At 41.7% G+C, this 12,996-nt stretch overlaps 1 protein-coding gene across 9 annotated transcripts in view; it reads right to left on the bottom strand.

Annotated features, from left to right (window-relative positions):
- Positions 1-12,996, bottom strand: part of KIF21B (kinesin family member 21B) — a 463,280-nt gene that overhangs the window by 14,648 nt on the left and 435,636 nt on the right. For all 9 annotated transcript variants that reach the window (XR_012688103.1, XR_012688104.1, XM_075195637.1 and 6 more), the window contains 2 exons: positions 736-853; positions 146-316 (listed from right to left, as the gene is read on the bottom strand). Coding sequence is in view for 7 of the 9 variants with exons in the window: in XM_075195637.1 (XP_075051738.1) it covers positions 146-316; positions 736-853 (289 nt within the window). In the remaining 2 variants the exon portion in view is untranslated. The remainder of the gene's footprint in view (positions 1-145; positions 317-735; positions 854-12,996) is intronic.

The raw sequence follows: 12,996 nt of genomic DNA, 5'->3' as shown, positions 1-12,996 counted from the left end.
GCAGTTTAGTAAATATACCCTCCGGTGTTAGAATTCAATTTGACACTTGCTGCATCTGTACACAGACACACACAAAAACTGTCTTCTACACAATGTTTTTAGGTAATGGGGAATTGTTAATGGGTTGAAGGTCTCCAGAACAAACCTGTATGAGCTCATGTCGCTGCAGATCCCATTTCTTGATTCCATTGTCTCTGGAACTGCTGCATAAGATACCATTCTGCACAGCCAAGCATTCAATGCCATCATAATGGGGAGGCTCCAGGTTATAGGTGGGGGGAATGCTGCCTCCCCATCCAGAGGGCAATTCAAACATCTAATGATAGAAAAAAATTAACAACCGAGTACAGAAAATAAAAACAATGGAGATAGGTAAGAAGTAAAGAAGGAAACTAGTAATCTTGAAATCAAAAGATAATTAAGGAGGAACTTAGAGGTAGACAATTGAATATATAAAAATATGCTATATAATGAGAAGAGGTGACAAAGTATGATAACAACATTTGGGTGAAACTAGAAAGATCATGTCCTAAGTTCATGATAAGAACTAATTTTCTGAAAATAATACTTAATTTTGAAAGAATGTTATGCTGACAAAATGGTAATAGAGTGCTAACTATTAGCTTTTTTTATAAGTCTAGAAAGTTTTTACAGCCATTGAGGGATGATTGGATAAGCATAATACTTGAGGGATGATTGGATAAGAATAATGCAATTGAGAAGCAAATCAGTGACCTTCACATAATGATCTTTGGATCCAGTAATAACTAGGTCTCGTCCATTCGGTGTGTTGCTGACTGTTAAGCACATCACAGAAGCCATGTGACCTGTTAGTTTTCCAATGAGTTGCAACCTGCAGTGGTGTAAAAAACAAAACTCCACTAAGGCTTGTCTACATTACTGCGAGGATATATATATATATATATATATATATATATATATATATCTATATATCTATCTCATCATCATCACCACCATTTATTTATATAGTGCCACTGATTTCGCAGCGCTGTACAGAGAACTCACTCACATCAGTCCCTGCCCCAATGGAGCTTACAGTCTAAATTGCCTAACATACACACACACACACTAGGGTCAATTTTGATAGCAGCCAATTAACCTACTAGTATGTTTTGTGGAGTGTGAGAGGAAACTGGAGCACCCGGAGGAAACCCACGCAAACACAGGGAGAACATACAAACTCCACACAGATAAGGCCATGGATATATATATATATGCATATACACACTTTATACACACCGTTATACACACTTTCCTTTTCTCCCCTTACTTGTTTTCATGATTAGTGGTTCATATGTGTGTTGGTGCACCACTCCTATGATGATTGGTAATAATCTGCTTAATGTCAGTAATAGAGTATTTTATTTGAAATTAACCATTTAGGAGGTGCTAGGTCTACCCGGTGCGATATATATATATATACACATATATGCATATATATATATATACATATATACATATATATATATATATATATATATATATATATATACATATATATATATATATATATATATATATACATATATATATATATATATATATATATATATATACATATATATATATATATATATATATATATATATATATATACATATATATATATATATATATATATATATATATACATATATATACGTATATATATATATATATATACATATATATATGTATATATATATATATATATATACATACATATATATACATACATATATATATTCCATAGACAAAAAAACCTTACTGTCACGGGCACTAGGAGTCTTGCCCAGGATTTCACCAGTTGACTATGCTTACCAGAGAGGCGGAGTTTGCACAGCGGTCCTCTGGCAGCAGGGTGAATAGTGGAACGTATATAACAGCAGATGGAGAGAGGATGCCAATGGAAATGATGATAGTCAGTGACTTGCAGCTATACTGGTAAATGAGTCAGCGACTTGCAGCTATATTGGTAGATGAGTCAGCGACTTGCATCTATAGTGGAAAGACAGGTTTGAACCACGGAGACCAGGTTGGACGTGAGCAGGTGAAGGAAGGCAACAGGAGAGTCAGTGGTCTGCGTACAGCAAGTTGTACCACTGCTATGGTGAGAAGACTTGTCCAGGTGCAGGTAGGTAGCGGGGAAGTCAGTGGTCTGCTTACAGCAAGTAGTACCACTGCTATGGTGAGAAGACTTGTCCAGGTGCAGGTAGGTAGCGGGGAAGTCAGTGATCTGCGTACAGCAAGTTGTACCACTGCTATGGTGAGAAGACTTGTCCAGGTGCAGGTAGGTAGCGGGGAAGTCAGTGGACTGCGTACAGCAAGTTGTACCACTGCTATGGTGAGGAGTAGTTCAGGTGCGGATGAGTGGAGGCATGCAAAGAGTCAATAACGGTATGAAGACACTGAGAGCACAGAGGAACTTGTTCCAAACAGATATGCAGCGTTTACAGCTAATAGTCTATAACGGTATGTATACCGCTGCTGAGTAGAGAGGCTTGCACACAGCGGATATGCGGGATAATACTGATAGTCAATCACAAGTATGCATATCACTGCTGAGTAGAGAAGCTTGTTCCAAACAGATATGCAGCGTAACAACAAATAGTCTATAGCGGCTATGGATACCGCTGCTGAGTAGAGAGGCTTGCACAGAGCGGATATGCGGGATAATACTGATAGTCAATCACAAGTATGCATATTACTGCTGAGTAGAGAAGCTTGTTACAAACAGATATGCAGCGTAACAACAAATAGTCTATAGCAGGTATGGATACCGCTGCTGAGTAGAGAGGCTTGTCCTAAGCGGATATGCAAGGTAACAGTTGATAGTCAATAACAAGTAAGCATACTGCTGATGAGTAGAGAAGCTTTTCCACGAGAATATGCAGGCACAACAGGGACGCTGAACGGCTGTAGCGGGTATGGGAACCACCGATAAGTAGCACAGGTAATCAGCAGGAAGCTGAAGACACTAGTAGGACACAGGAGATACCTTCAGAGACTCACAGGGAATAAGACTCAAGATCAGGCAACGAGGTAATGAGCACAGGTGCCTTAAATAGGGAGAGGTGCCTGATCCACCAATGAGATTAAAAGCAAAGGTCATAAGTTCTTGGATGCTGCGCATGCGCAGTGCATCAAGATGGCGGGCGGCCGCGGCTCAGGACAGACGGAAGGCTTGGGAAACCACGCACCAGCGCAGAGGCACTCACGGTCTGGTGAGTGACACTTACGGTTTAACATGTCCGATTAAGGTTCCTTTCACTCAAACTCCAAAAAGCAATGAAATTACGACGATTAAAGCAGAAGCCTTAATGGACGTGTTCCTTCAGCAATACAGACATGGTATGCCATCACATCCTGCGGTTAGCTGCAGATTCAGCACTATCATGTAGTGAGATTGCTGTCACTCACAAAATGGTGGATCTGCTAATTCACAGATTTGTGTGTTCACTGGAATACACACATACAGTACTATTACATTTTCTTAGTTTAGCTTTATCGTAGTTTAGGGCCTGGGTGTCTTAGAAAGAGATAGTAAAGCAACTTCATCATCGTAATTTCATTGTTTTTTGGAGTTTGAATGAAAGAGTTTCAATAGTATTTTTTACATTTTAGATGGTGTGTAAGGAACCTTAATCGGACATGTTAAACCGTAAGGTTTTTTGTCTATGGAATTTCATGGCTTTTTGTAAAGTAAAAATATTGATAATTTTCAAATTCTATGTATCTAAATGTGAAATCACCCACCCTCTGCCCACCAACAATTCTGTATCACATACCACCCTGCCCCCTAAATTATTACATGCCCCTCCCACTGCCAACCAGGTCCTCTCACATGACACCCACTTTTCTCACATGCCATTTTCTGCTCATCAGCCTTTCACACATATGGGCCCTTGCTGACCAGCTACTTTTTTATATGCCACCACCTATCAACTAGATTTTCTCTCACATGCCACTCCCTGACCATAAGCTTCTAATATCAGCCCTGCACACCAGCTATTCTACCACATGCCACCTCATAACCAACAACTTTTCGCTCACGTTACCCCATGTCTACCAGCTTTTCCCTCACATGCCACCCAACTCAGCAGCTATTCTCTCACATTCCAACCTCTGCTCCGCCAGTGACAACTTCACAACACAGAGAGCCATCCTCTGGTCCCTGCACAACACAGAGAGCCATCCTCTGGACCCTGCACAACACAGAGAGCCATCCTCTGACCCCTGCACAACACAGAGAACCATCCTCTGGTCCTTGCACAACACAGAGAGCCATCCACTGACGCCTGCACAACACAGAGAGCCATCCACTGACGCCTGCACAATATATTGAGCCATCCTCTGACCACTGCACAATACATAGAGCCATCGTTTGACCCTGCACAATACATAGAGCCACCCTCTGACTCCTGCACAATACAGAGAGCCATCCTCTGACCCTGCACAACACAAAGAGCCATCCTTTGAGGCTGCACATCACAGAGAGCCATCCTCTGACCCTGTACAACACAGAGGTCATCCTCTGACCCCTGCACAATACATAGAGCTATCCTCTGACCCCTCCACATTACACAGAGAGCCATCCTATAACCCTGCACAATACATAGTGCCATCCTCTGACCCCTACACAACACAGAGAGCTATCCTCTAACCCCTGCACAATACATAGAGCCATCCTCTGGCCCTGTACAACACAGAGAGCCATCCTCTGACCCCTGCACAATACATAGAGCCATCCTCTGACCCCTCCACATTACATAAAGCCTTCTTCTGACCCCTGCACAACACAGAGAACCATCCTCTGGTCCTTGTACAACATAGAGATCCATCCACTGATGCCTGCACAACACAGAGAGCCATCCACTGACGCCTGCACAATATATTGAGCCATCCTCTGACCACTGCACAATACATAGAGCCATCGTTTGACCCTGCACAATACATAGAGCCACCCTCTGACTCCTGCACAATACAGAGAGCCATCCTCTGACCCTGCACAACACAGAGAGCCATCCTTTGAGGCTGCACATCACAGAGAGCCATCCTCTGACCCTGTACAACACAGAGGTCATCCTCTGACCCCTGCACAATACATAGAGCTATCCTCTGACCCCTCCACATTACACAGAGAGCCATCCTCTGACCCCTGCACAATACATAAAGCCTTCTTCTGACCCCGGCACATTACATAGAGCCATCCTCTGACCCCTGCACAACAGAGAGCCATCCAGTGACCCCTGCACATTACATAGAGCCATCCTCTGACCCCTGCACAACAGAGAGCCATCCAGTGACCCCTGCACAATACATAGAGCCATCCTCTGACCCCTGCACAACAGAGAGCCATCTAGTGACCCCTGCACAATACATAGAGCCATCCTCTGACCCCTGCACAAAACATAGAGTCATCCTCTGACCCCTTCACAGCACAGAGAAACTATAGTAGCAAACAATTGTGGGAATTACAAATATGGGCCCCCCCCTGGGTGAAGAACTGAAAAATTCAATCAACAATGGGTCCCCCCTGGACAAAGAAATGAACAGATTACAAGCATGCACTTTTGGAAGTATAAATTACTTTGGGACAGGGGCAAGCCAAGACATTTGGAATTACAAATTTGTTTTGGACAATTACAAGCATGGACTTTTGGAAGTATAAATTACTTTGGGACAGGGGCAAGCCAGGACATTTGAAATTACAAATTTATTTTGGACTTGGTTTACAGCCATTTTTGGCTTGAAAGCTGCAGACAAAAGGAGAAAACTTCATTGGTGAGTATTAGGGAATTTATTCTTTTTAATAAAAAATATGTGGTATCAATGAGGATGTTTACTGTATTTATTGTGGTTTTATTATTTCTAATAAATCCTAGTGGTTGTAATGAGGGTGTGGTGGTTTTTTAAACATTTTGTTTTGTGGAACTACAGGTCTCAGTCAGCCGTGGGTGTCAGGGCATGTTGGCACTCGTGGTTCTCCAAATGCCAACATGCCCTGGCTGCCGTGGGTATGCTGTGCTTGTAGTTATACAAGCAGCAGCATGCCCACACTATTTTGGGCAACCTGGCTGGGACTTGTGGTTCCACAAAACAAAATGGCGTCTGTTTGTTTTTTTAACCATAAATGTGCTGTTATTACCCTACACCCACTGCCCAGGGGTGTAGGAAGAGCCCTACAGCTCTCAGCACTGGGCCGGGTGTTCCTATGCAGGGGGCCCGCTCGTTTTTTTTCGGTGGAGCCCACTCCCTAGGGAATCCAGCCCATCGCTGAACAGCCTGGGGTTGGTTAGTCATTATGGGAGGGGGACCCTTGCTGTGTGCCCCCCCTGCTATAGTGCCTCCAACCCCAGCTGGTTTGCCTAGTGCTGGTTAAGTGAAAATCGGGGGAACCCCACGCACATTTTTTCCTGATTTTCACGGACCCAGCAGTGGGCGCTCTCAGCACTAGGGTTAATAGTGAATAGAGGGGGGACACCACGCTTTTTTTTTTTTTTTTTTAAATCTCCGTGGAAAACAATATATATGTATGTATATATATATATATATATATATATATATATATATATATATATATATATATGGGGAAATTTTTTTCTTTCCCCATATACAACACAGAGAGCCATCCTCTGACCCCTGCACAACACATAGAGCCATCCTCTGACCCCTGCACAATACATAGAGCCATCCTCTGACCCCTCCACATTACATAGAGCCATCCTCTGACCCCTGCACAATACATAGAGCCATCCTCTGACCCCTGCATAACACAGAGAGCCATCCTCTGACCCCTGCACAACACAGAGAGCAATCATCTGTCCCTGTACAACACAGAGGTCATCCTCTGACCCCTGCAGAATACATAGAGCCATCCTTTGACCCCTGCACAATACATAAAGCCATCCTCTGACTCTTCCACTTTACATAGAGCCTTCCTCTGACCCCTGCACAACACAGAGAGCCATCCACTGACCCCTGCACAATACATAGAGCCATCCTCTGACCACTGTGCAATACATAGAGCCTTCCTCTAAACCCCTGTGCAGCACAGAGCAGTCCTCTGACCCCTGCACAATACATAAAGCCTTCTTCTGACCCCTACACAGCACAGAGAGCCTTCTGTGTGCTCTCTGTGCTGTGCACAGCACACAGAGAGCCTTCTTCTGACCCCTGCACAACAGAGAGAGCCATCCTCTGACCCCTGTGCAATACATAGAGCCATCCTCTCACCCCTGCACAATACATAGAGCCATCCTCTCACCCCTGCAGAATACATAGAGCCATCCTCTGACTAGAAAACTATATATCAGAAAAAAAAATATATATATATATATATGGGAAAAGAATAAATTGAGAACTCTATGGATGTCAAAATAATGAAATAAGCATATCAAAACTTTTCATATGCTTATTTCATTATTTTGAAACTAAAAGACAATATATATATATATATATATATATATACCCTTAGGGGGAATTGAACCCACAACACTATGTTATCAAAACAGTGTATATATCAGTTGAGCCACAGCTCCTAATGTAAGGCTATGAACAGATGTATCTTATATGAAAGAAAACTATATATATCAGAAATTAAAAAAATATATATATATATGGGAAAAGAATAAAATGTATATAGTATATATATCAGTTGGGCCAGGAATCGAGTATGTTGTAGTTCCTCTATGCCGTTAATGTTTCAATGATAGCTGACAGGCAGACTGTTTAGACTGCTTACCTTATTTAGCTAACAAAGTACACAAATGAGGAAATCACAATATTATTTCCTTATTTAACCACCGTTGAGAAACAACCTCTCCGTGTTTTAGAAGCCTTAACAACAGCTGAACAGGCAGTTTGTCAATGACACTCATACTGCCATTTACAGTGTATCAACAACCTGCACACGGAGGAACCCTCAGCTCTGTATCTTACAGTTTATTACTATTGAGAGGTAACTTCCCAGTGCCTAATACGCTTAAATAAACAATTGACTTACGATAGCTGACAGTTTTATTGTCTTTTAGATTACTTATTACACTGAACCAACAGGCTTTCAATAGGCATGAGCGGGCTCAGATTTCGCTAATCCGAGCCCACCCGAACAGTGCGGATCCAACGGGATCCGAGCACTGTTCAGGTATTTCCGGCGGCGAAAATAATCCAAAACGAGGCTATGACATCCAAGTCTCGCGTCGGATCTCGCGAGACTCGGATGTCATAAATTCCCCGCTTGCGGCCGCCATCTTCATTGTGGCTGAGTTCTAGGAAGAGGGAGGTAGTAGTGTAGTGGTGCTCCTGTGTCCTGCTTAATCCAGTGGTTAGTTAGTTTCTCCTGTGCTCTGTCCTGTTCATCAGTCCAGTGGTGCTTTTGTCCTGTGCTCTGTGCTGCTGAGTCCAGTGGTGCTTTTGTCCTGTGCTCTGTCCTGCTGAGTCCAGTGGTGCTTTGGCCAGTGCTCTGTCCTGCTGAGTCCAGTGGTGCTTTTGTCATGTGCTTTGTTCTGCTAAGTCCATAGTTATTTTAAAATTATTAAAAAATCATAAAAATTTAAAAAAAGAAAAAAATTTTTTTATAGAAAACAAATGAAAAATTTTTTAAAAAAAATTATACGAAAATAATGAAAAAAATATCTAAAAAAATTATTTAAAAAGTATAAAAAAAATTCTAGTGCAATATATTCTTGCAGTCCAGAAATATTAGTACTGCAATACCTACGTTGACTGTTCTTGCAGTCCAGAAATATTAGTACTGCAATATTTAACTACGTTCACTGTTCTTGCAGTCCAGAAATATTAGTACTGCTAAATTAAAATACGTTCACTGTTCTTGCAGTCCAGAAATATTAGTATTGCAATATTTACCTACGTTCACTGTTCTTGCAGTCCAGAAATATTAGCACTGCTAAATTAAAATACGTTCACTGTTCTTGCAGTCCAGAAATATTAGTACTGCTAAATTAAAATACGTTCACTGTTCTTGCAGTCCAGAAATATTTGTACTGCAATATTTACCTACGTTCACTGTTCTTGCAGTCCAGAAATATTAGTACTGCAATATTTACCTATGTTCACTGTTCTGCAGTCCAGAAATATTAGTACTGCAATATTTACCTATGTTCACTGTTCTTGCAGTCCAGAAATATTAGTACCAGAGATTTAAATATAATGGAGTACAAAAATCTGGAGGATAAAGTAGGGAAAGATCAAGACCCACTTCCTCCTAATGCTGAAGCTGCTGCCACTAGTCATGACACAGACGATGAAATGCCATCAACGTCGTCTGCCAAGGGCGATGCCCAATCTCCTAATAGAGGGCATGTTAAATCCAAAAAGCCAAAGTTCACTAAAATTAGCAAAAAAAAGAAAATTTAAATCATCTGAGGAGAAACGTAAACTTGCCAATATGCCATTTACGACACGGAGTGGCAAGGAATGGCTTAGGCCCTGGCCCGTGTTCATGACTAGTGGTTCAGCTTCACCCAAGGATCTAAGCCCTCCTCCTCCCCCCCCTCTAAAAAATTTAAGAGACTTAAGCTGTCATCAACAACACAGCAAAGAACTCTGCCTTCTACAGAGATGGCATCACAAATCCTCAAGGCGAGACCAAGGGTGTTGGTGGTTGCGAAGCCTGACCTTCCCATCACTGTACGGGAAGAGGTGGCTCCTTCCACCATTTGCAGCACCCCCTCTGCATATGCTGGAAGGATCACCCACAGTCCAGTTACAGATTTGGCTAATGAAGGTGTCAATGTTGTACACCGGGAGGAGGATATTGATGTAGCTGGTGCTGAGGAGGAACTTGACGAGGAGGATGCTGATGTGGTTACCTTAAATGAGGCACCAGGGGAGGAAACAGTTGTTGTCCATGGGATGAAAAAGCCCATCGTCATGCCTGGTCAGAAGACCAAAGAATCCACCTCTTCGGTCTGGAGTTATTTTTATCCCAATCCGGACAACAAATGTATGGCCATATGTACCTTATGTAAAGCTCAAATAAGCAGGGGTAAGGATCTTGGCCACCTAGGGACATCCTCCCTTATACGTCACCTGAAGAACCTTCATAATTCAGTGTTTAGTTCAGGACCTGTGGCTAGAACCGTCAGCAGTCCAGGGACACCTAATCCCTTGGTCCTGTTGTATACACACCACCAACACCCTCCTCGTCAATTTCCTCCACGATCTCCATCAGAGATAGTCCTGCAGGCCATGTCACCGGCATGACTGAGTCCTCTTAAATCCGGGATTTTTCCAGAGGATCCTGCAGCGGTACACCTACTACTGCCGCTGCTGCTGTTGCTGCTGGTAGTCGGTCATCTTCCCAGAGGGGAAGTCGTAAGAACGCTACGTCTTTCACCAAACAGTTGACCATCCAACAGTCGTTTGCCATGAGCACGAAGTACGACAGTAGTCATCCTATGGCAAAGCGGATAACTGCGGCCGTAACAGCTATGTTGGTGTTAGACGTGCGTCCGGTGTCCGCCATCAGGGGAGTGGGATTTAGACGGTTGATGGAGGTATTGTGTCCCCGGTACCAAATCCCGTCGAGATTCCACTTCACTAGGCAGTCCAGAAATATTAGTACCAGAGATTAAACTACGTTCACTGTTCCTGCAGTCCAGAAATATTAGTACCAGAGATTAAACTACGTTCACTGTTCATGCAGTCCAGAAATATTAGTACCAGAGATTAAACTATGTTCACTGTTCCTGCAGTCCAGAAATATTAGTACCAGAGATTAAACTACGTTCACTGTTCCTGCAGTCCAGAAATATTAATACCAGAGATTAAACTACGTTCACTGTTCCTGCAGTCCAGAAATATTAGTACCAGAGATTAAACTACGTTCACTGTTCCTGATTGGTTTGTTAAAGTGCGAATGTCCTATTTCAACAACATCAGGGTGGGTGGGAGGGCCCAAGGACAATTCCATCTTGCACCTCTAGCAAACTGCCATCCTGTCTGCCACTGCAGTGCCACTCCTAGATGGGCCACGTGTTTGTGCCGCCCACTTGTGTCGCTTAGCTTAGACATCCAGCTACCTCGGTGCAACCTTTTGGACTAAAAACAATATTGTGAGGTGTGAGGTGTTCAGAATAGACTGGAAATTAGTGGAAATGAATGTCATTGAGGTTAATAATAGTGTAGGAGTGAAAAAAAACCAAAAATATGGATTTTAGCACTTTTTATGCTTTTTTTTTAAAAAAAATCAGAACCCAAAACCCAAAATCAGAACCAAAACCTTTCGTGGGGTGTTTTGGAAAAACAAATCAGAACCCAAAACCTCAAGCTAATCAGAACCCAAAACCCAAAACACTAAAAGTGGCCGGTGCACACCCCTAGCTTTCAAACGTACGAACTACAGTGTTGGGCTCTAAATAGAATCAATCTTCCTGTGCTCTATATATCTTTAACAGGTGATAAGTAGAGTACTATTAGAAACGGAGACTCTCCAGTGTAAATAATTATTATCGAGGGTTTACCTCTCTGTGCTGAACATATGTAAATAAACAGCTGAAAAGCAGATGATTGACATTATTTGTGTCACAGCATCGGCACATCGAGGGAGACACAAAGTGGTCATACTGGATGACATTCTGGGCAAACGAGTTGTCACACTGCTCAACGCTGAGACGGATGCATTATCCGAGGGAGCGAGGGAGCTGGAGAGTGCATCTGTGCGTTAACTTCTGAGTAAAGCTGACTGATGGACACTCATATAAGGTACCGCTGACCAGCACTACAACACACATACAGGAAGTATCAAAAAACCGGACAGATTTTGAACTTTAGATTGTTCCTAAATTGTCATTTTTTATTCTATTTTTCTGAAATCTCACATGCGGCACCTGTGGACAGTTCTCCGTTCGCATGCCAAATTTCAGTTTAATAGCTTTAATACTTTTTAAAATGCAGACCCTCAAACACCATGCCCCCCCTCTCACAAATCCCCTATGGGAAAATGACGTTTTTTAGATGTAACCTTAATATAAGGGCACGACTGTGCCCTTATAATATATATATATATATATACACATACATATATATATATATATATATATATATACATATACACATATACATATACACATACATACATATGCACATACATACATATATACATACATATCAGGGGCGAACGCAGGATTTAGAAGGGGGGTGAGCCTGAATTCTACAGCAGCCGCGGCGCTGTCAAGCAGCATCCGCGGCAGTGCTGTATTATACTACAATACAGCACTGCCACGGACGCTTCTTTGACAGCGCCGCGGCTGCTGTACAGAACCGTTGGTTAGCGGAGGGGAGGGGTTTCTGGAGAACCAGAAACCCCCCCTGCGTGCGCCACTGCATATATACATACATATATACATATATATAAATACATATATATATATATATATATATATATATATATATACATATACATATATACACATATAAATATATATATATATATACACATATACGTATATATATACATATATATATATATATATATATATATATATGTGTATATATATATATATATATATATATATATATATATATATGTATATATATATATATATCGCACCGGGTAGACCTAGCACCTCCTAATTGGTTGATTTCAAATAAAATACTCTATTACTGACATTAAGCTGAGTATTACCAATCATCATAGGAGTGGTGCACCAACACACATATGAACCACTAATCATGAAAACAAGTAAGGGGAGAAAAGGAAAGTGTGTATAACGGGGCACTCTGAGGTCTAATATTTAAAAAATATAATCAAATTTTATTGGTATACATTAAAAAATCTTAATTATATCTGATTTTTACTTATTACTTTTATTTAAGAACAAATACAATTAGCGATATAGTTAGAAAATTAATATTGCAAGTGTAAACCACTCACATATACAACTGTTAAAAATAGCAGCACCCCACTGCTATTGGCACGCCGCCTATCTAAAATGTAAAGCTCCTAAAATGCCACTTATGTATAATCCTGTT

Source organism: Mixophyes fleayi, chromosome 2, assembly GCF_038048845.1.
Source record: "Mixophyes fleayi isolate aMixFle1 chromosome 2, aMixFle1.hap1, whole genome shotgun sequence".
Classification (NCBI taxonomy): Eukaryota; Metazoa; Chordata; class Amphibia; order Anura; family Limnodynastidae; genus Mixophyes; species Mixophyes fleayi.
The sequence above is the reverse complement of the archived record's forward strand: the minus strand, read 5'-3'. Positions and strand labels throughout refer to the sequence as shown.